Source organism: Miscanthus floridulus, chromosome 4, assembly GCF_019320115.1.
Source record: "Miscanthus floridulus cultivar M001 chromosome 4, ASM1932011v1, whole genome shotgun sequence".
Taxonomy (NCBI): Eukaryota; Viridiplantae; Streptophyta; class Magnoliopsida; order Poales; family Poaceae; genus Miscanthus; species Miscanthus floridulus.
In genome coordinates, this window is record NC_089583.1 from 102,390,799 (window position 1) to 102,415,441 (window position 24,643).

Consider the following 24,643-nt stretch of genomic DNA (forward strand, 5'->3'; position numbering starts at 1 on the left):
TTTCTCCGCCCACCGCCCCTGGCCCACTCTACACACCGATGTCGAGACACCGCCGCTTGTCTTGCCGTACGTCCTTGTCCTCGATCGCATCCATAAGTTTTTGTCATTTGTATTCATATGCATGTATATATACGTCGCGGAGCACCGCCACCCTCGTTCGCCCATGCATTTCTATGTATACGGGGAGCACCGCCTCATTTGCCCTAGGGTTTAGGGTTTATACGGCGGAGCACCGCCCCCTCGTTCGCCCTAGGGTTTAGGGTTTATACGGCGGAGCACCGCCGCCCTCGTTCGCCCTAGGGTTTAGGGTTTATACGGCGGAGCACCGCCGCCCTCGTTCACCCATGTGTACAAACATATATACGGCGGAGAGCACCGCCACTCTCATCACACCGCCCTCTCTCCGGCCTAGTCGATCAACATTCGTATTATCGTTATCGTTAACGCTAAACAATCACACTAGGGCGAATTGCATCGGTGACTAGGGCGAACCGCATTGTTGATGTCACCTGACGTGGTTCGCCCTAGTCACCGACGCAATTCGCCCTCGGCCGTTTATGTATAGCCCTAATTCGCCCTAGTACCGACGCAGTTCGCCCTAGTGTGGCGAATTGCGTCCGTGACCGAGGGGCAAGATTTAATAATGCATATTGTTCGTAGATTTTACGCATGTAAGCAAAGATTTGACGTACTATATATTGGTTTTGTTTTTTGAAGCTAGATGGCCGACCCGAGAAACATGGATGAGGAGGAGTTGATGATGAATTTGATCAACACTGGCACTCAAGTTGCCGGCGATGATGGTGCTAAAAATAACGTGCAAGAGGATGCAGATGACGGGAGTCAGTACTTAGCTCTTGAACAAAATGAGCAACAACATATTGGCCAAGTATATATTTTTTATTATTAGCTATATATATTATCATATGTCTTATGTGTGCTCATGACATTAAAAATAATGTTTATGTTTTGTAGCCCTCTGGATCGACATCAACAACTACAACGAAGAGTAAAAATGTTCGAGGTCCCAAAAAGCCATTGGAGGGCCGCTTCATCATCTCAGAGTTCAATGTGGATACAGGCGAACCGGGGGGGGCCAAATAAAATGAAATTCGTGCACCACTGTGGTTACCTTGTAAGGGACCGGCTCCCGATCAGTACCCGCGAATGGAAGAAGAAGACCAATGCTCCTCATATCAGTTTTGTCTCCGATCGTGACAAGACGTTAATTTGGAATGATGTCTTGGAACATTTCACGCTCCAAACAGATGGTTATGATGATATAATAGATGGTGATGAATTGAAGGAGCGAGTTAGGGATTGGGCAATGAAGAAGATGGCCACCCTAGTTTCAGACTTGGAAGAAACACCTATACACGACGTATGTCAAGAAGAACATAGCACCAGATTTCACTGTCCCAGGCCCGATCTCAAAGCAGAGGCCCTATTGGGATGAGTTTGTACAGTACAAGACGTCGGAAGAGGGTGTGAGTCGGGTGATAAAGAACCAACGTAATGCCCAACAGAAGACATACCACCATAACTTGGGATCAGGTGGCTACCCGACTGCCATTAAGAAGTGGAACAAAATGGAAGCAGACCTTCTTGCCAAGGGTATCACACCAGAATCACTCGAAGTGGGGAGAGCGTGCAAAGAATTGGTTTTTCGCTCATGGGGGAACACTGGACCAGGAGACAGGGAAGTGCGTTTATGGCGCAAGACTGCAAGAAGCAGCAGAAAGATTGTTTTATGCTCAGAGAGCTACTGCTAGTGGTGCGTTCAGGCCCAACAGAGAGAAGGATGAACTGACATACGCCATCGGGACTATTGAACATGGTGGCCGAACTAGAGGCAAAGGAAGTGTCTCGTGGGAGCATGGATTCCCTCAGGACAGACCTTCCTACAGAAGCCACCAGAGAAAGAAGGAAGAAGAGGCACAGCGGCTCCAGAGGTTGGAGGAAGCGGTGCGTGAAGCACAGGAGCGGGAAAAAAACCTTGAAGCGAGAATGCAGGAGGAAATCAGAAGGCAAGTGCAAATAGCAGTGAGTGCAAGCAAGCAGGCATCAGAGCCAGGAATCAACATTAGCCCCCCTGCTCAGTTGAAAAGCAGCTGCGCTTCCACGGAGATACCAAATCAAGGGGACACAGGACTGTGCTTCCCTATGGATGACGTCACTGAACCTTGTACATCGTGTGAGCTACACATTCCGAAGGGGAATTCCACAATCAAGGTGGCTATCGGTCTTGTTAATCCTATCGACCGAACCAAGACACCAAGGATTCATGGGAATATAATCCAAGAAGGATATGCTACCATCTCGGTAGATAAAGCTGAAAAAGGTTTTAGTGATTTGCCTCTTGACATTCCTGGAGGTGATGGCGAGAAGACTCTAGGAGAAGCAGAGAAGACATTCATTCTATGGCGCAAGCGCTACATCATCATTCCTGGGATGTCGCCTCCACCTCCTCCTGAACTACCTCACCATAGGTGCGGATGAAAACACTACATCATTAATTTATATTGGCTTAAATAATTAACAATCTGCTCATAATAATATGTCATTCCTTTTTTGTAGCAGATCCTCCCCCAACCTAAGTCCAATTGTTCAATCGCCAGATCATCATAGTGCTCTGTACGATGACAATGTGTTGGAAGGCGAGGCTGCATCCACACCATCTCCAAGGAGGTCTCCAACGCCGTAGCCGCCACCTCCAAGGAGGTCTCCAACGCCGCTGCCACCACCTCCAAGGAGGTCTCCAACGCCTCCCCCGCCCCCGCCTACCAAGAAGCCAAGTACTAGCAAGAGGCAGCCCCGCAAACGAAGAACCAGCCCCCGCCGGCAAAGAAAGCCACCGTGAAACCAAGGGCTATTCCCAAAATAATATCTGAAGAGAAGGAAGAAGTAACTGATGCATATAAAAAAGATATGTCCAGATTCTATGACAAACTTAAAAAGGATCAAGAAGTAAGGAGAAACCCGGAGAAACCGTACTTCTTCGTAGCTCCAGATATTCTAAGAAAAAAGGTGGCTTCTTACCAGCAACAACAGCGGGAATCTCGTAAGCCGTCCAAAGCAACGTTAACGGACTATGACCGCACTCTCACCAAGTCAATTGAGGCGACACAGAAAAAGAAGCGGGCAGGGAAAGGAGTTGCACAACTCGGACAACAATCGCACCAATCAGTCCCCCCGCTAGTTGTTGGTAATGAATATGGTTCGAATTTAGGATTAATGCATCAGGCAAACATACCTCCGGATGTCGATTTGGATCACCTTGGTGAATTTATTGAAGAGACTGGTCTCGACCTTTACCAGATGTTTGGTGATGGAAACATTGAGAGTGCGGCGGAGGTTGATATTTGGAAGAAAAAATTTGTACTAGGCCAGAGTCTATACAACCCTCAAGCCTTAGGTGATCTGGGGACGCAAATGTACCTGCTAAACAAGTGGTACATGCAGGCGTCTACCGGTGGATACTTCTGCGTTGGTGTCAGAATTAGAGACGAACATTGGTTCCGTGGCGATGATGTTATGTATGTTGACTTTGCAGAATTTCATCAACTATGCCACCTGACCTCTCTGGACAAAGTTATCATTAGCTGCTATTGCCTGTAAGTAATAATTCTTTCGATCTATTATTAAACTCATCATATGTGTGTATATGCATATAAATTATCCTAACAAGTACTATATATATGCAGATTTACAATGACAGAGCGCAGAAAGAAAGGCTGCAATGAAATTGGTTTTGTTGATCCCCATATAGTATTCAAAGACCCAGTTACTCCAAAGCCTAATTGGAAGTCTGAGTCAGAGAGTAACCTCATGAACTTCTTAGTGAACCAACGCCACAAGAAGGATATACTCTTCCCCTACAACTTCAAGTGAGTGTTAATAATGTCGATCATCCTTAATGGCTCATATGTTGATTCTAGTTAATTAATGAGTGTTATGCGTTATATCCTATAAACACATGCAGCAATCACTGGATATTGATGGACATCGATCTGGTGAAAAGTCACTTGATAATCTATGACTCGATGAGAAAACCACAACAAGACTACCAAGATATGATAGATATTATCCAGAGGTAATTTCGGTATCTCTAGCAACTATATATACACACAAACATGATGATTAACTATATCTGATGACGTGGCAAATTTTTTATTGGGCAGTGTTTGGAAAACCTTTATTGAGAAGCAACACATGGGAAAATGCAAAGCGCCACTGAATGTAATCCCTTTGAAAGTAAGTCCCCTAAATCGCATCATCTTTATTAATTAAACATATAGCTTTCACCGGATCACCAGATTGGATGACAAATCTTTTTCTCGTAAAGTGGTGTCTGAGGCAGGAACAGGGGAACAACTACTGTGGTTACTATGTTTGCGAGTTTATCAAGCAGGTCTCCCAAAGAACTCCTACAGAGAGACTCAAAGTACGTTAAAAATACACTATATATTCATTTAATTATTATTATTGATTGTGTTACTATGTCTTTATATATATATATATATATATGTGTGTATGTACATATATTAATTTATTTTCCTTTAATTCAAACCTGTAGGCTCGATGGTTGGAGGAAAAGGTCATACGGCAAGACCAGTTCAAAGCAATTCAAGAGTCTATAGCCGGATTTTTTAATGACCAGGTCATCGATTCCAAGGGCGAGTTCTACTTCGACCCAACACTGCCATGGAAGCCAAGCTAGAGGATGAGAGGAAACTTGTTATATCACAACAACTGTAATGCAATCTTTTGTAATATATGCACATGAAATAATATAATGTAAAATACACATATGCATGCATGCATGTAAATATATATATGATGCATGCATATATATATATATATATATATATATAGTTCTATGCTTGAATTGTGTCATTTAATACGTTCATTGTGCTTGAACCGAAACATACTATACGCGCATATAAATGTATTATTAGCAGCGTACAATACGACTTCGAAAACCTATTTTGAAAAGAAAACAAAAAAAATGAAAAGAAAAGAAAAAAGAAAAAAAATAACCTTTAGTCCCGGTTGGTATTACCAACCGGGACTAAAGGGTGCCGGCCCCGTGGCATGTCAGGAGGCACCTTTAGTCCCGGTTGGTGTTACCCACCGGGACTAAAGGTCCCTTTAGTCCCGGTTCCTTGACCCGGGACTAAAGGACTCCCCATTTATTCCCGGATGCTTGCTCCCTGGGTGGGGAACCGGGACTAGAGGGGGTTCCCCACCGGAAGTAAAGCCCGTCTCTGTACTAGTGCAATTTAGATTGTATGACGCTAAATTTTCTTGTTCTCTAGGTGGTCTAATAATAGGACTGAAGACGAACCCTAGGAAGCTTAGCTAGGTGATTCAAGTTTAATCTACGTCGCCAAATTTTCTACAGTATTTAGTTTGCTAAAGTGGTCATCAGTAGACAGTAGGGCCTAAATGAACCACGATAAGCCAGACAAATTGATTTTATCCTATATATGGTGTCAAATCTTCTTCATCCCTATTCGTTTGATCATTTCTGTGGCTTATAAACCAGGCCGATGCTGTTTTGTTGTGAGAGAAAAATAATATATCATGACTGATAAGCATGGCTGATACGATCAAGCGAATAGGGTGGTCAAAAAGACCAAAAATGGATTGCAGAAAGACAAATGCCGTTGTAATTATTGGATACGTACAGTAGATCACACTGACCTTACTCCCTCAGTTGCAAACAAATGCTGTTGTACACTGACGCAATCACCAAGTGGTGGCAATTTCGACCACTGACTTTTATTATATATACCAAATAAGAATCAAAGTTTTTTTTTGAGTATCTACTATGTATATGCATGACTTGTGTCGATCTAATTTTGGAATTTCTTTTGACATATCGGTTAAAAAGGGACCAGAAGTAGAAGAGTGTACTGCTTGCTTAGTGGCCTAATTGCAATTAATCTACCCTTTTGAGAGATCACACAACTTTATCTGGTGTGCTTCCTTCTCCCAGTCTCCCACACATAGAGATGCATGAAGGTCAATTCACCAGCAAAAGGGGTGTGCCTCTCTCCGTGTGCTTCAGGCTTTACATACACTGTTTGGGGAGAGGAGGTAGAGAGAGAAGAGGAAACTGCTAGAGAGAGAAGGGGGAGAGGGTAGAAGCGGTCGGCAGCCATGGGGCACCACTGCTGCAGCAAGCAGATGGTGAAGCGCGGGCTGTGGTCGCCGGAGGAGGACGAGAAGCTCGTCAAGTACATCACCACCCACGGCCACAGCTGCTGGAGCGCCGTCTCCAAGCACGCCGGTATGCTCCGGCCAACCCGTCCGTCCTAGTAATTCAAAGAAGAAATTGGATTTGTTCACGTCGTCCTGATCCATGCGCGCTGTGTTGTTGCCAATCGAATCGACCGACGACCAGGGCTGCAGCGGTGCGGCAAGAGCTGCCGCCTCCGGTGGATCAACTACCTCCGGCCGGACCTCAAGCGCGGCACCTTCTCCGACCACGAGGAGCGCACCATCATCGACGTCCACCGCATCCTCGGCAACCGGTACGTACGGGCATACTAGCTTCTTGCCGTCTCTCTTGTTCCCGGCGAACTGGTTACTCACCGCGGCCATGGCTGGAACTCACAGATGGGCGCAGATCGCCAAGCACCTGCCCGGGCGCACGGACAACGAGGTCAAGAACTTCTGGAACTCATGCATCAAGAAGAAGCTCATCGCGCAGGGCCTCGACCCCAAGACCCACAACCTCCTGCCGGCCTCCAGGAGTCTCCTCCACGGCGGCAACGGGGCAAACCCTAGCAGCAACAATCCTGCCCAGTTCCACTCCAACGGCGGCGCTGCTGTCGTCTCTGTCGCCACGACGCCCTTCACCATCAGCTCCCCGACCAAGGCCGCCGCCTACGACACCGTCACGGTCACGCCGCCTCCGGAGATGGCGCCGACAATGTACGACGTCCCTAACCCCGACGGCATGCTCATGGGGCATGACCAGGCAGCCGCCGCGGCGATTCCGGGATACCCGTACCACCCCGACAACAGCGGCGGCGTGCTCATGAGCTTCAGGGATCAGAATGCAGGTCTCCAGACATCTATGGACTTCGTGAACGGCTCCTCGTCCTCCTCCTCCATGGATCACGCCGCCGGCCTGCCTAACGGCAACGGCTTTAGCCATGGCATGGGCGCGGCCTTCATGGACGTGACGGCGGGAATGTGGACCACCGCCGCCGTGGATTCTGCCATGTGTGCAGGGATGGAAGTGGTTCAGCCGCAGCAGCAGCCGCTGCCACCGCAAGGGCTGCTGCAGGGGGAGGTGGTCGTCGGCCGGCAAGCTGTGATGAACGGTGGAGGTGCAGTTGCTGATAAGGGCATGGACATGATGGACGTCTCTTCGGTGTACGGCGGCGCCGGTGCAACGACTTTCGATCTGGAGCTGATGGAGTCGTGCGCGTTGTTTTGCGGCAGCGGCGTCGGCGGCAGCACCGGCAACGCCATGGAGCAGCTGCAATGGGACTGCTAAGCACACTATCGTCCTTACTCCTAATTAGTTTGTTGTCTTCCATGCTTCAATCCATGTCTTTATTTTTCCTTTTAATTTTGATGTTCGATTTACTGGGTTCTTGATTCAGATCGTCCTTTTCAAGCAAGAAAATGCATGCTGAGCTGAGTGACGAACTCGATCATCTAATTCAGATTTCAATAAAGATATCTGAAATTTTATCTTGATTACTTACACTCGTTATTTGTTGATTTCTTCTCCGTGCGGCCGTCTAGCTCATCTGAAATTTTATCTTAGCAAGCAAACTGGTAATAACGAACTGCAGCAGAAATCACACCTCTGAGTTCTGAGCACACACACCGATCCTTATCTTTCTGCAGTCTTTTCTTGCACTGCAGTCAACTCACGCAGGAGGAACAAGTCAGTTACCAGTTGGCAGAAAACAACATATACGTTTCAACCTTTTAGTGCAAGGAAAGTTGTTGGATTTTGCCAATTTATGCAGAGGCACACAAGTTTCTCCAACAAAAAAATGCACTTTTCTCATATACTACTTGCAACAGCACCCTTTGTCTCATCCAAGTATATATATGCACAAAAAAAATGCACTTTTCATATACTACTTGCATTATGATGTGCATGCAGTGTTTGTTGGTGAATTCATGCTTCAATTTCTTCTCTTTTTTCCCTTTTTTAGTTGAAAGAAGTTAATTTGTTTCTTGTGCAATGCATGTGCGTATATATCCTGCAAATTAATGGACAAGATGCAACTGTAATGCAAAATGCAGTATGTGCTTAAACTATATATGAGTGGTTCCATACTAGAATGTGAACTAATAAGAACTAGAAAATACCACTGTCAAATTTTGAAAGGTTTGTTGTTTGCTTATATTAGTCCGTGCATTACAAAAGATCATGTACGAAAAGCAATGAATGACACATAAAATATACTGTTGATTCAGTACATCATATCTATAGCTACTGCTAGTAGAAGGATGTTTCTATTCATCAAAATCTGGTATATTAGGATATATACTTAATGTAAGAGCACATATACGTGGGACCATGTACTGAATTTTGTAAATCTTGCCATGCATGCATGCATGCACCTACTCTTTATTTGGAAAAAGAAGAATGTGGTGCAAAAAGTATGTAATATATATGTATGTGTTATGCATTATGCATATATATCTATATAAAGTTTTTGTGATAAAATTTTCTGCATAGCAAATTGACTTAGTGCAAGTGCATTTCACAAATACAGGATAACTAGCTACTTGATACAGAATGCCAGACTAGATCAATTAGTTAGCTATGCAAACAAACTCGTATGTTGAATGGTAACAAGTGGTATAAATGTGTAATCCACTCCTTTTACTGGTAACTTGCCATATGTGTTCCGAGTTTCTGATCTCGATCGCTGGATTCCGTAAAAAAAATAGATACACACCCCCCACCCCCACCCCCACCCTAATATTTTATTAGTACAGTTGAGGTAGAACTAGCCGTGTCATTACTCATTAGGGAGGATAAGGTGACATGGCTTTCCACATCTGTCTAACCTAATGTTCTTTCCGTCTTAAATTATAAGATATTATTTTCAGACATAACGTATATCTTGATGCATAGCAAAATATATGTGCTTAGAAAACCAAAATAACTTATAATTTGAGAAGTTAAGACTGCACCTCGCCATAGGGTGGGTAGCTGCCCCTGTTACTCAGAGTAGATGTGCAGAACAATTACTAAGTACATGTTTTGAAGGTATTTGTAAAATATTGTAGCATTGAATTAAACTATCGCCTAAATTGCAAAGATTGGAAACCGCGAATCCCAAAGGAACTAATGTTTAAATATCTTACAATGTTGCTCCGAATCTTGCCGCTTTCTTTGCAAAATGTGGTTTGGTGTTTAATCTATATACCTAACATTTTACTAGTACGGAATAGTTTTGTGCTCCTTCACTTTCTCCTATTCTCGTAAGAGTTAGAACAACATGTCCATAGATGTTGTAGAGTCCGACCCAGACGAATTGGAATATGACGGTCACTCTCCTGTGCCCATATGAGTTATAGTGGCGTGTCCAAGCACGATGCAAAATCTGATCCCATGCCATGATCATTGGATAAATATGAAGCCTCCCATGCTGATGAGGACATGACACACATGCATATGACCATGTTTGACGCATGATATGGAGGGGTAGGAGGTCAGCAAGGGTGTCCAAGTCAAGAAGAAGGTCCAAGGCTAATTTAGTTCGATTCCCCAAGGTGGAGGCCCAAAGCAACTCAAGTTCGAGTCAGCCTCAGCCTCCAGAACCAGTCTGCCTTAAACTGGTCACCCAGGACACATCTGGACTCCGTTTTCGATGATCCACATATGATTGGAAAGCTAATTTGATAAGAAAGCCAATCCAAGTAGTCTCACATCAAAAGACCTTCGGAATCAACGGGAATCGTCGAAACAAGTCAGCGTCCAGAATATACCAGGGTGCTGCGACACCGTCTTTTGGTCCGTTGGACCGTGTATCGTGTTTGGGCCCATTAGGAGGCGCGTCCAGGGGGGTGACGCCCAAGACTATAAATAGCAGCCGTCGTTCTTCTTAGGGTTTGTGTTTTGTTTAGTTCTTGATTTTCCCGTGAAACAGACATCGTTTTGCTGCAACTGTGCCGCCAAGGCTGCTTGCTGTAAACCAGAGCCCCAGTTCTTGATCTTGTTCACCTGTGGCAATTAGTCCTTTCGAATAAAGACTTAACTCCTCATTATCATAAGCCTCATATTTATTTGCAATTTCAGATTGTGTTTATCTCGTTCTTGCTTGTGTTCTCGATTCGCTTGCAGGAAAGCCTTCTCGGTGAGTTCAATCGCGTTCGCGTGGTTGAAAACCAACGGAGAAGTGGTGTAACGATTACGAGGGTCTAAATCAGTCTTGGTTCGAAGCCTAGATCATGAACGTCGAGTCTCCACCAGTCATCGCTATCATACCGTTTAGAAGATTGGATCTTGTCTACATCAAGTGGTATCAGAGACCTTGTTGCTCGTTAGGTATAACTTTATTTTCTCCTTTAGATTGTTACTGTTTTTGTATTACCTATAGTCCACAAAAAGCCAAAAAAATATACACCGCCACCTATTCCCTGTCCTATAGCCTCATTGTGTCGTGCAATTTCATCTCTGTTTCGCGTTGTTGAGTTTGTGTCCTAGGGCAAGTTCTGGTCGCTGGTTTTAGATCGTTTTTAGTCCAGTTTGTGTTTTTCCTTTATTTTTCATCATAATCCGTGAACACCTTCAAGTCTTTGAAAGCTCTAGTTTGGTTTTGGTGAATTAATAAAACCCTAAGTGCTAACCTAGTTTATCAAGTGATCATGAGATAGGTAGCACATTCCAAGTGGTGAAGCAAATGAAGATCATGACATGATGATGGTGATGTCATGGTGATGATCAAGTGCTTGGACTTGAAAAAAAGAAAGATAAAAACAAAAGGCTCAAGGCAAAGGTATAAATTGTAGGAGCTATTTTGTTTTGGTGATTAAGATACTTAGAGAGTGTGATCACATTTAGGTTTGATAGTAGTACTATTAAGAGAGGGTGAAACTCGTATCGAAATGCGGTTATCAAAGTGCTACTAGATGCTCAAACTCATTGCATATGTATTTAGGATCTAGTGGAGTGCTAACAGCCTTAAAAATGTTTGTGAAAATATGCTAACATATGTGCACAAGGATTTAGTGTCCGCCCGTAGAGTGCGGACAGTCCGACGGTGCCACCGGCACCCTAGACAGAAAAGACGGAGGTAACTGTAAGTGACAGGATGCTGGACTCGGTTGGACCGGCGCGTTCGATCAGTGGCAGCAGATGGCGCACAGCGTCGGTCTCTGACCGGACGCTGGGTCACTCAGTGATCGGACGATGACAGGGTGTGTCCGGTCCTGCTGACGTGGCAACACACAGTGTTGAGGGTGACTGACCGGACACTGGCTGTGTCCGGTCAGGCATGACCGGACGCGTCCGGTTGTGAAAAGTCATCTCTGGATGCTTACTGGAAACGACCGGACGCTGGGGTTTAGCGTTCGGTCACTTTGAGCTGCTGTGTACGGTCGTCACTTGACCGTTGAGATCGGGACGATCAACATTTGAAGAGAGGGGACACGTGGCACACATCGCGTGACCGGACGCTGAGGTCCAGCGTCCGATCAATATGACCAGAGCATTCGGTCACCCCATGTTGTGCCCAATGAAGGAGTACAACGGCTCTATTTCATAGGGGCTTCTATTTAAGTCCTATGGTCGGCTCAAACTCACTCTCTTAGCCATTTGATCAGACACTGAGGTCCAGCGTCCGATCAATATGACCAGAGCATTCGGTCACCCCGTGTTGTGCCCAGTGAAGGGGTACAACGACTCTATTTCATGGGGGCTTCTATTTAAGCCCTATGGTCGGCTCAAACTCACTCTCTTGGCCATTTGTATTGACATAGCAACCTTGTGAGCTTAGCCAAAGCCCTCCCACTCATCTCCATCATTGATTCATCATCTTTGTGAGATTGGGAAAGAATCCAAGTGTATTGCTTGAGTGTTTGCATCTAGAGGCACTTGGTGTTCGTGTTTTGCTGTGGGATTCACTTGTTACTCTTAGTGGTTGCTGACACCTAGACGACTTGGAGCAGCGAGGATCATCAAGCAGAGGTTGGTGATTGTCTCTAGCTCTGATCATAGTGATTATGAGGGGTTCTTGACCTTTCCCCGGCGGAGAGCCAAAAGGTACTCTAGTGGATTGCCCGTGGCTTGTGTGATCCTCATCTTATGTTGGTTGTGCGGCACCCTATTGAGGGTTTGGTGTGTGATGCCAATTAGCTTGTGAACCTTCAAGTGAGTGAATCACCATAACGAGGAGTAGCTTGCCGGCAAGCAAGTGAACCTCAGTAAAAAATCATTATGTTCATCATTTGATTCCGAGGTGATTGGTCTTCATTGGTATTTATTCTTATGATTGATTGGCTCCTTCTTTGATATGGCGGTATAAACAAATTGCTCACTCTCATTATATTACCGCAAACTAGTTGTCAAGCTCTTTAGTATAGCTAGTTGTGAGAGCTTGTTAGTTTGGTTAGTGTGGCTCTTTAGTTAGTTTTTGAGAGCACACTTAGTGTAGTGTCATAGCTATTGTGTGGATAGAAACTATATAAACTAGAATTATGGTAGGTGGCTTGCATTTTTAGTAGGCTAGCGCAATACTTGCTTCGCCTCATAATTGTCTAACCAGTTTGTTAAGTGTTGTTGTAGAAATTTTTAATAGGCTATTCACCCCCTCTAGCCATTAGGCCCTTTTAGTCTTGCTGTGTTTCTGTAACACCCAAAAATTTGAATTCTTTTTAAAATAGTAAATTTGATTTAAATATGCAATTATATGTGCAATTCAAATTAGGAAGTAATATTTCTTTTATGAAATTAAAAGAAAATGCAAGAATAGAAACATGTTGATGCATTCATGCTATTGCATATTTATTTCTGTGACGGGTGTTTTGTTCAAGTGCTAAAAGATTCTAAAAACCTTTTGAAAATGAGTTTGAAAATTTTATTTATGAAAAGAAAAAGGAAATTTCCTTCCATTCCCTCCCTTCCTCGGTTTTGGCCCGCAGGCTTTTCTTTCCGCCAGCCCAACTCGGCCTACCGCTGGCGCACCGTGCCGGCCCAGCCTCGCCAGCCTAGCAACCCCGCCAGCCGCTCAGCCCAGCCCAGCAGCCGCGTGCCTCGGCGTCGCCAGCCCAGCAGCCGCAGCCCAGCCGCGCCTGCGCCCGCACCCGGCAACCGCCCGCGCCCAGTCGCTGATGCCCAGGCCCCGCCTGTCGGCACCGCCCCCAACCTCCCGCGTCCCACGCCCGCTCCCGGTCAAGGTGGAACCGCCGTTCAGTGCCCTGGCATCGTGGGAGCGCCCCCCTCGTGCCCCTCGGCCTCGTTAAAAAGGCAGCCGAGCCCCCCCCCCCCTCGTGCGCCCCTGCTGCCCCCGCTCCAATTTCGCCCCCGCTCACGCACCGGAGGCCCCAGCAACCGTCGCTCCGAGGTCGTCGGATTCCGCCATCCACCTCCGCGCGGGCAGCCGTCTCCGAGCCGTCTCCGCCTCCGATTTTCGCCCGTGGTGAGCTCGCCGTGGTCCCCTCTCTCTCCCCATGCGTTTCATTTCGCGTTTGGTGGCTTTTAGCGCCCTATTCGCAAGCGTCCGCGAGCTCCATGCCGCCGGCCATGGCGCCCGCGCCCCGGTTTTCCCCTCCGGTCGTCTTCTCGACCCATGCGCGACCCCCTTCTTCCCCCGAGCTCTCGGGTGCCCTCGGTTCCCCGTTTGGCGGACCCTAGCCCATCTATCCGAGCTCGCCGGCATGTTCTTTGCCGCCGGCCATGGCTAGCCTCGCCGGTGTTACTATTCCGGCCGGCCGAACCCCCCAGATCCGCTGCTGACCGTCCATTTCTAATCCGACGGCCATCGTTGGCCGATACCCCTTCGTGGGTCAAATTGCTAAAGAGCCCTCCTGTTTTCGCATAATAGAACCCGTAGTCCAAGGCGTATTTCCTTGAGTACGCATTCTCGTTTTGAAAGCGTAAAGTTCACTGTTTAAGTCAAAAGTACGCTTTCAGTATTTACAGAAATGCCATTCGAACTGTTTCGCTTATAGAATTATTGTTTTAACTCCGAATTGATCCATTCAAATCGCGTTAGCTTTGTAAATTCATAAGCTACATGTTGGAGCTACTGTTAGTTAGGTCTGGAACTTTTAAATTTCATGATTAGAATTAATTAAATATAGGGCTATAGGAAAACCCGTTTTAATCATAACTTTCGCATTTTAGCTCCGTTTTTCGTGAACTTCGCGTTGACGTGATCGTAGAGAAACGTAGATTAGTTTTACAAACATTTTATCTTGTTTTCAATACTGTTGGTGTACTGTTCTAATGATAGGAATGTTGCTTTGCATGAATGCTTTTGGAATGTTGTATGTTGCCGTGTTGGTCGTGTTCAGACGGTGAGGAAAACGTTGGAGACCAAGAACTCTTCGACGACCAGCAGGACCAGCACGAGTTTGTGAACCAAGGCAAGTATAACATGGGCCTTCCTTGATGTCCTATCTCACTCTAATCAATTACTCATTTGCATGTGTCTAATTTTGATACCCGTAAGGACATCCTAGTGATTGTTATCCTGTTTCTTGTCTTCTATGGGTTAAATGCATATGGGTAGATTGCTAGTGCTCTAACTGAACTTGATATACATGTTGATGAATGATACTATGGAACAAAGTGAGTAACATGATTTATAACAACTGTTCCATAGGGCGAAAGTGCAAATGACCTTTGTTCACGTTGCTCCCGGCCCTCCATAAGGACTTATCTGTCGGCAAAAGCTGGGACTGACAGTGCAACCAGGAGAGTCATATGGCTCTGACTTTAGCTCAGTAATAGGACCTTTCCTAGCTGGTTAGAGGTTACCTTTTTGGCACAAATGGGGCTTGCCACTTTGGGTATAGGGCTGCCTCTGTTCCTATGAGTATAGCCGCGATGGATTTGTGCCATAGGAAAGGGGGGTCCCTACATCTACCTGCCAAGGAAACCTAGCGGCCCTAACTGATTAGGGAAACCTATGAAATGGCTTCATAGTGTACCCTGCCCGCTCACCTTGGTAGTGACATGGGAGTAATTAACCCGGGCATAAGGGGATCACGACTCGCGGTGAATGTGCACCACCTCTGCAGAGGGTAACAAACTGTTATAACAGCCGTGCTCACAGTTACGAGCGGCCCGGAAAACTCACAGAATAACTGTTTACTTGATGATGAGCATTTAAGTTGTTCTATGACGAAATATGGTAAACCTGACCTTGATATATGTTCTTATGGGAATTAAATGGGAGCTTAAGCAGAACTTGATAATACTTGAGAATAAAAGTTTGACCTATTAAAAATGCTAACTGTAGTAAACCAGAGTCTATCCTTTTTGAGCTTCATAACCCCATGTTAGCTTGCTAAGTACAGAACGTACTTACACTTGTTTATTTTTTTTACTTGGATAAAAATTCCGGATGGGTAACAGATGACAACGGGTATGAGGATTTCCCGGAGGACTATTAGGCTTGTGGTCAACCAGTTGACCTTCCCTGTGATGACGGCCACGAGAGTTTATTATCTTTTTATTATTCCGCTGTGATGTATAAGACTAAATTTTATTATAACTCTGATGTATGAGACACCGTGATGATACTATTGTAATTTGTCAGCTTGTGTGTGTGATTGTTTCCTGGGCACACACGAGTTTTGTGCATTCAATTTTATCCTCAAAATTGGGTGTGATAGTTTCCTTTGTATCCATCAAACCCTAGTCCACGCCATCTAATTTGTTACACTTATCTTCACTGTTTGCATCTATCCATAGCCGCTGCAATAACTTTTGCACGTATTGTTTCCGTTTTGTCCTCTAATTTGGAGTCAGTTCTTAAAACTAGTCTAGTTTTCGCATACGAACTCAGATTTCGACGTTCCATATATCAAAATTGATCAGACAAAAAATTCGGATCCGTTTGTCCATGATTTGATGGGTTCAAAATTTTTTATTTTGGCCAAAAACTGGTCACAAGATCATCTTTTCGTGGTCACAAGCTTTTTATCGATTTTGAACACATCTTCTGGAATTTCCATAGGCCACGCCTTTCACTTGTTTAAGCTCATATTTTATGTGGTTACTTCTTTTGTGCTCCTAAGTGAAGAAAAAATATCAAAAAAAGAAAAAGAAAAAGTCAAAGAATCCCAAAAAAACAACGACAACAAAAAAATAGAGAAAAAAGAGAGGGACAAAAGTAGAACAATATCTAGAGGAGCACATAGAGAGCGCCATTTGAGCTGTGTTTGCGTGTGCTAATTTCTGCCTTGTTCCTAATCATATTCCTGCTATTCACATCACTTGATACATCTGGTACTTGGAACATGAGTAGGCCAGCAACTAAGACAAGTACTTGGGATACTTATTCAGTTTTGCTATTCAGTTATGAATATTGCTATTCCTTGCTACTATATTGTGCCTGTCCAAGCTCTAGTTTCTTCTAACCAAGTACAGGTTCGCCTTGCAACTGTTACACTTAAGCTACAACGGTATCATAGTCATCGGTCGATTGCACCGTCTGTTGCTTTGGTAAGAACACTTGTAAGACCATGGTAAGACGCTTGAGAGTGTGTGACTTTACTCCTTGACCATATCCTGTAGTAGCTGATAGTGATAATACTTTTGTGTTGTCTTTTGTTGTCTTCTAACAATGATAGGTTATTCGTATCCACCGACTTATGATGGTATAGGTGCTGATGAGTACATAGAGTGGGAAATTACCATAGATAACATATTTGCTACTCGCTTTATGTGTCCAAGGAGGAAGGTAAACAATGCAGCTAGTGTTTTGTGACATTCTGCTTTATCTTGGTGGGAGTCTTTAGATCCTTCTGATAAACCTCAAACTTGGAATGATATGAAACTCCTTATGCGAGAAACCTTTGTTAATCCACCTCCTATTTTGACTTCATATACTGAGGTGCACCCTTTAGAGGAAGAGTCTGTTGTTATTCCTCTTGCTATGACTAACCTTCTGCAGCATAATGTACATAAGCGAGAGGGTGACATGGAAGCAAATGAGGAGCTCACAACCTCATATGCAAATACAGAACCATCACTTCACAATGCACCTATTATTCCTGTTGAGAACACAGGTAATGTCCATGGTGCTACACTCACGGAAGGTGAGAATTGTTTTAATGTACTAAATTTTTCCACAAACCATGCTATCATAGAGCAATTGTTAGTGGAACCCTCTCTTGATTTATCTTTGTCCCATGATAATTTGCTTGATGTTCCTTGTGATAAAGATGAATTGGTTGATGATGCTTTAGTTTTACATGTTTTGGAACCAATCACTTATGATGAAAATAAACATGTTATTCATATTGCTACTAAAACCGATGAGCTCAAACTGTTGTCTTCTTTATATACTTTGGGTTACATTAAATTTGATGTTTTGTGTAACCTCGATTGTTTGAAGGAGAGCCTTTTTAAATATATTGATTTGCCTTGGTTTTCTAAACACACATATCATGTTATTGGCAAATATAACAACAAAGGACAATATATGATACATCAAGTATACATTTGTAGTAATATGAATTCTCCTTTTGTTGTACAAGATTATGATCGTTTAGAGGGCAACCATAATAATACAAACATTTTCTCATGTTCCTCAAAGAAACAAGTTCACTTTCAAGAAGGGGAGCATTGTTGGTTGCTACCTATGTCTGCTAGATCATCTATTCCTGTATTATCTTTGGTTAGTTCTAATCTTTTGCGGGATAGTGTTGACATACATCGTGTGCATTCGGATCATGGAGTCTACATGCTTGCTGAAATTTTTATGCAAGATGACATGCTAGAAACTTGGAAACATGGTTATGTTCCTTCTCACAATTATTTCAGTTCCCTTTGTCTTCATAATCCCGTTCTCCTTTATGTTGTGCAGGATCAGTTTTAAGCACAATTGACGCCGAGGACGGCTTTTCCTCAAGAAGGGGAGGATGATGAGAACATGACACCCATGCATATGACCATGTTTGGCACATGGTATGGAGGGTTAGGAGGCCAGCAAGGGTGTCCAAGTCAAGAAGGAGGTCCGAGGCTAATTTGGTTCGAATCCCCGAGGTGGAGGCCCAAAGCAACTCAAGTTTGAGTCTGCCTTGGCCTCCAGGACCAGTCTACCTTAAACTGATCACCCAGGACACATTCGGGCTCCTTTTTCAACGATCCATATATGGTTGGAAAGCTAATTTGATAAAGAAGTCAATCCAAGTAGTCTCATGTCAAAATACCTTTAGAATGAACAGGAATCGTGGAAACAAGTTAGCGTCCAGAATCTACCAGGGTGCTACGACACCGTCTTTTGGTCTGTTGGACCGTGTATCGTGTTTGGGCCCATTAGGGAGCGCGTCTAGGGGGGTGACGCCCAAGACTCTATAAATAGCAGTTGTCGCTCTCCTTAGGGTTTAGGTTTTGTTTAGTTCTTGATTTCCTCGTGAAACAGACATCGTTTTGCTACAACTATGCCGCCAAGGCTGCTTGCTATAAACTAGGGCCCTAGTTATTGATCTTGTTCGCCTGTGGCAATTAGTCCTTTCGAATAAAGACTTGAACTCCTTCTCATTATCATAAGCCTCATATTTATTTGTAATTTCAGACTGCGTTTATCTCGTTCTTGCTTGTGTTCTCGATTCGCTTGCAGGAAAGCCTTCTCGGCGAGTTCAATTGTGTTCGCGTGGTTGAAAACCAACGGAGCAGTGGTGTAATGGTTGCAGGGGGTCTGAATTAGTCTTGGTTCGAAGCCTAGATCATAAACGTCGAGTCTCCACCAGTCGACGCTATCATACCTTTCGAAAGATCAAGCCTTGCCTACATCACATGCCCATACGAGTTAGAGTAGCGAGCATCCAAGCACACACACTCTAATTCAAAGATAGATTAGAATGTGTGACACGATCATTGCATAAATATCTAAGTTGCAAGTTGTTTAAGTAGCCATGTGACAAACTCCAATTGAAACACACATGCATGTTTACTAGTTATAACAATATGCCATGCATTGAAGTTCTTAACAAAGTCATTAATTTGGTCATAAAAAATATATAGCAACATGTTCTTCCAAGACCAAATCCCATTATCCCTCCCTCAGCCATTGGAAGATAGTTACCTTAATCACATTATTGTAGCATTTTTAACTTGATGATGAGTACAATAATTTTACATCATCCCAAGTACATGCAAAGAATATATGTTCCCAAACTCTAGTGCGCTAGTATTCTTTTATGTTGGAAAACACATCTTATTATTAATATTCCAAGTGTATATAGCTCTCTCTCTCTCTCTCTTTGATTTGATTTGGCAATGGGTGGATATGGCAACCATTCAATTCACTTATTGTACTTTGTAAAAGTAATACCATTTAATTATTAACATTCATGAGCAGCCAAAAAATAATAAACCATGCATTATTCTAAATATGTTTGGGAACATTGTACGCCATGCTAGCGTACAAAAAGTTACCTTCGAGAGCATGATCACTTGCATGTAGATATCCATACACTATCAGCTTGTTCGCTTGCTCGTATCTGGCTTATAAGCCACGGCTTATCAGCCAACAAACAGTATTTTTCTCTCACACCAAACTAGCCAACAGTACTTTCAGCCATGGCTTATAAGCCAAACCAGCCCCAACAATACTTTCATGTTGCATAGCACAATGGAGACTTGATCAAGGTGTGTGGTCGATGTAGTCTACGTGGAATTAGTTGTAAGCCACAATATAATGTAGCGCACAAACTAGCAGCACCTTATGGGAGGCCACATTTACACGGCATAAATACCACACATAGATGTGCTAGCACCTCTCATTTGGTCACGATCCAGGGATGGTTGATGGAGATGGTGACTAGGGTTCCCACCATGCAACTCTTGCAAATTATTCGTCTAAATGGTCTTTAAGCCAATATAGACACCATTTAAACATTACACAATGGTGTGTCATTTCTGTTTAGTTGGTTGTTTAACCTATTTAAATTGACATTTATCAAGAATAATGGCTAAACAACAAGTGATTGGTTGTTTAACATTTAGAAAAACACTTACCTTGCATGAGGCGACAAAACCTTGTAAATAGTAACATACGCAATGGAGCTTCTCTGATGTAGACTAGGCCCGATCTTCTGAAATGTATGATAGTGTTGATTGGTGGAGACTCGACGTTCATGATCTAGGCTTCGAACCAAGACTGATTCAAACCCCTGCAACCGTTACACCACTGCACCATTGGTTATCAACCACACGAACACGATTGACCTCGCTAAGAAGGCTTTTCTACAAGCGAATCGAGAACACAAGCAAGAATGGGATGAACGCAATCTGGAATTGCAAATAAATATGAGGCTTATGATAACAAGAAGGAGTTCAAGTCTTTATTCGAAAGGACTAATCGCCACAGGCGAACAAGATCAAGAACTGGGCCCTGGTTTACAGCAAGCAGCCTTGGCAGCACAGTTGCAGCAAAACAATGTCTGTTTCACACGGAAATCAAGAACTAAACAAAACCCAAACTCTAAGGAGAGCGACAGCTGCTATTTATAGAGTCTTGGGCATCACCCCCCTAGACGTGCCCCCTAATGGGCCCAAACACGATACACGGTCCAACGGACCAAAAGACGGTGTCGTAGCACCTGGCAGATTTTGGACGCTGACTTGTTTCGATGCTTCCTGTTGATTCCAAAGGTATTTTGACGTGAGACCACTTAGATTGGCTTCCTTATCAAATTAGCTTTCCAACCATACGTGGATCATCAAAACCAGAGTCTGGATGCGTCCTGAGTGACCAGTTTAAGGCAGACTGGTCCTGAAATCCGAGATAGGCTCCAACTTCAGTTGGACTAGACCTCCACCATGAGAAAGATATGATCAGCAAGAACATATTTAAGAGCAAATAAAACTTCTTTCATGTTACTTGATGGTTCATTTGTTGGTTTGCTAAAGTCTTTATCATGGCCTTTCTTTTTCTTTTCAGCAAGTTCCTTTTCATATTGCACAATTTTAGCAGGAGTTAAAGGAAGTAAAGCAATGGTCTTTCCCTTAAATATAAAAGTATATCTATTTTGCCAACTATGATGTAGAACATTATTATCATATTACCAAGGGCGGCCTAACAAAAGTGAACAAGCTTACATAGGCACAACATCAAAATCAGCATAATCATGGTATGATCCGATAGAAAAATACACACGAGCAGATTGTGTTACCTTTGCCTTACCACTATTGTTGAACCGCTGAACATGGTATGAATGTGGAAGAGCACGTGTAGATAAACCAAGGGTCTTGACAAGCTCAGAACTTACTAAGTTATTGCTGCTCCCTCCATTAATTATAGCACGAACACGGAAATTATTGACAATGAGGAACATTTGAAACAAATTGTGGCGTTGTAGCTTATCTACTGGCTCAACTTGTGTACTCAAAACACGCTGAACAAGGATTGATTTATAGTTTGCAGTGCATGTCACACTATCAATTACCTCATTAGGATCTTCTACACTATCCACAAATTAATCTGCATAAAGATCAGTTGCAAGTGCAAATTTATTCTCTTCATCACTAGCACTAGCATACCCACCATCATCAGTAGCAATATATGCGCGTTTGCTAGGGCATTCTTTAGCAATATGTCCCATGCCCTTGCAATGGTGGCAAACAATTTTAGAAGAGCTGCTAGAGGAAGGTGTAGCAGATCCACTAGAAGAAGGAGTGATAGAAGAACTCTTCTTTACAGGCGCTGGTGGTGTCTGCACATCAGAAAATTTACTCACCTCGGTTGGACATGAAGGAGTGGACGGAGTCGTGGAACACCTAGGTTGTCGTCCCTGTACTTCCCTTTCAGCTTTAAGAGCATAATGATATAATTGGAAAAATCTAGTCCATTCTTCATAGTCAAGAACATCATGTATTTCACAACACAAACCTCTAAAAAATCTAGAACACTTATCAATTTCATCCTCTTGTATGTTACTATGTGCTAGACCAATTAAAAGCTTCTGATAATATTCCTCAATAGTCTTACTACCTTGATTTAAATGTTGCAGTTTTAATCGCAGATCACGCTGATAATATGGAGGAACAAATCTCGATTTCATTCATCGTTTAAGTACAGTCCAGGTTTGAGGTATTTGAGCATTAGCATTAGCATTAACATTATTGCAAATATCATTCCACCAGAAAAGAGCAAAACTAGTAAACTCACTAGTAGCATGTCTAACTCTATATTCTTTAGGGACTTGATGGGAGCTAAATTTTTTATCTACAGCCATCTTCTAATCTAAATATGCTTCAGAATCAGCAGAACCAGAAAAAGGAGGTATCTTAAACTTGGTTTTAGAGAAAGGATCATTATTACCTTGGTTATTACCTCCCATACCATGTCGGTTAAAGTTCAACCGATTACGGTTACGTGCATCCTCAGCACATCATTGAGCTTCGGCTTCAGCCCCCACGTCGCCATCCTCCTCCTTAGAGAGATCATCATCTTCTTCTTCAAGACGTGGTCCAGGATGTCGTTATTCAACATCTTCAATCCTCTTGGCCAAGTTGGTGATTTGTTGAAGAATCTCATTGAATTTGTCATCAAGAATGGCACGAACCTCATTCTTAGAAACACGGTCATTGAAATCTATAGGTGTGTCTCCGTTTCCTTTGCCGCTGCCTTCCACTTTTCCTGACATGGTTAGTAGAAAGAAGAAGACAACACAAATAGTATTATCCCTACCAACTACTTAGGTTGTGGACAAGGAAAAACAAGGCACTTAACTCTCAAGCGTCTTACCACGGTCTTATAAGTGTTCTTACCAAAGCAACAGGCGGTGCAATCGGTCGATGACTATGATACTGTTGTAGCTTGAGTGTAACAGTTGCAAGGCGAACCTGTACTTGGTTAGAAGAAAGTAGAGCTTGGATAGGCACAATATAGTAGCAAGGAATAGCAAAATTCGTAACTAAATAGCAAAGCTGAATAAGTATTCCAAGTACTTGTCTTAGTTGCTGGCCTACTCATGTTCCAAATACCAGATGTATCAAGTGATATGAACAGCAGGAATATGATTAGGAATAAGATAGAAATCAGCACACGCAAACACAGCTCAAATGGCGCTCTCTATGTGCTCCTCTAGATATTGTTCGACTTTTGCCCCTCTTTTTTCTCTATTTTTGGGCTATCGTTGTTTTTTTTTTGGATTCTTTGACTTTTTCTTTTTTCTTTTTTTGATATTTTTTCTTCACTTATGAGCATAAAAGAAGTAACCATAGAAAATATGAGCTTAAATAAGTGAAAGTCGTGGCCTGTGGAAATTTCAGAAGACATGCTCAAAATCATCAAAAAGCTTATGACCACGAAAAGAGGATCTTGTGACCAGTTTTTTTTACCAAAATAAAAATCTTTGACCCTAATAAAGCGGGGGATGGATGGATCCAAAAAAAATTCTGATTGATTTTGATATATGGAACGTCGAAATCCGAGTTCGTATGCAAAAACTAGACCAGTTTTACGAACTGACTCCGAATTAGAGGACAAAACAGGAACAATGCGCGTAAAATTGGTCACGGTAGCAAGGATTTAATAGAAACAGTGAAGACAAGTATAACAAATTAGATGGCGTGGACTAGGGTTTGATGAATATAAAGGAAACACAGCAAGACTTGAAGGTGTTCACGGATTATGATGAAAAACAAAGGGAAAAACACAAACTGGACTCAAAATCGATCTAAAACCAGCAACCAGAGCTTACCTAGGGCACAAACTCAACCACACGACACAGAGACGAAATTGCATGGCACAACGAGTCTATAGGACAGGGAATATATGGTGGTGTATTTTTTTTGGCTTTTTATAGACTATAGGTAATGCAAAAATAGTAATAATCTAAAGGAAAATAACAAAGTTATACCTAACGGGCAACAAGGTCTCTGATACCACTTGATGTAGACTAGGCCCAATCTTTCGAAAGATATGATAGCGTCGATTGGTGGAGACTCGACGTTCACGATCTAGGCTTCGAACCAAGATTGATTTAGAGCCCCACAACCGTTACACCACTGCTTCGTTGGTTATCAACCACGCGAACGCGATTGACCTCACCGAGAAGACTTTCCTGCAAGCGAATCGAGAACACAAGCAAGAACAGGATGAACGCAATCTAAAATTGCAAATAAATATGAGGCTTATGATAACAAGAAGGAGTTCCAGTCTTTATTTGAAAGGACTAATTGCCGCAGGTGAACAAGATCAAGAACTGGGGCCCTCGTTCACAGCAAACAGCCTTGGCGGCACAGTTGCAGGAAAACGATGTCTGTTTCACGAGGAAATTAAGAACTAAACAAAACCCAAATCCTAAGGAGAGCGACGGCTACTATTTATAGAGTCTTGGGCGTCACCCCCCTGGACGCGCCCCCTAATGGGCCCAAATACGATACACGGTCCAACGGACCAAAAGACGGTGTCGTAGCACCCTGACGGATTCTGGACGCTGACTTGTTTCGACGATTTCTGTTGATTCC

General features: G+C 43.5%; 1 protein-coding gene across 1 annotated transcript; it reads left to right on the plus strand.

Moving 5' to 3' along the window:
• The first annotated feature begins 6,094 nt into the window (after positions 1–6,094).
• LOC136552376 (transcription factor MYB61-like) lies at positions 6,095–7,546 on the plus strand. The gene is made up of 3 exons (XM_066543924.1): positions 6,095–6,295; positions 6,410–6,539; positions 6,625–7,546. The coding sequence occupies exons 1-3, from the start codon at positions 6,166–6,168 to the stop codon at positions 7,511–7,513; spliced, it is 1,149 nt and encodes a 382-aa protein (XP_066400021.1). The 5' UTR covers positions 6,095–6,165; the 3' UTR covers positions 7,514–7,546.
• The last annotated feature ends 17,097 nt before the right edge of the window (positions 7,547–24,643 follow it).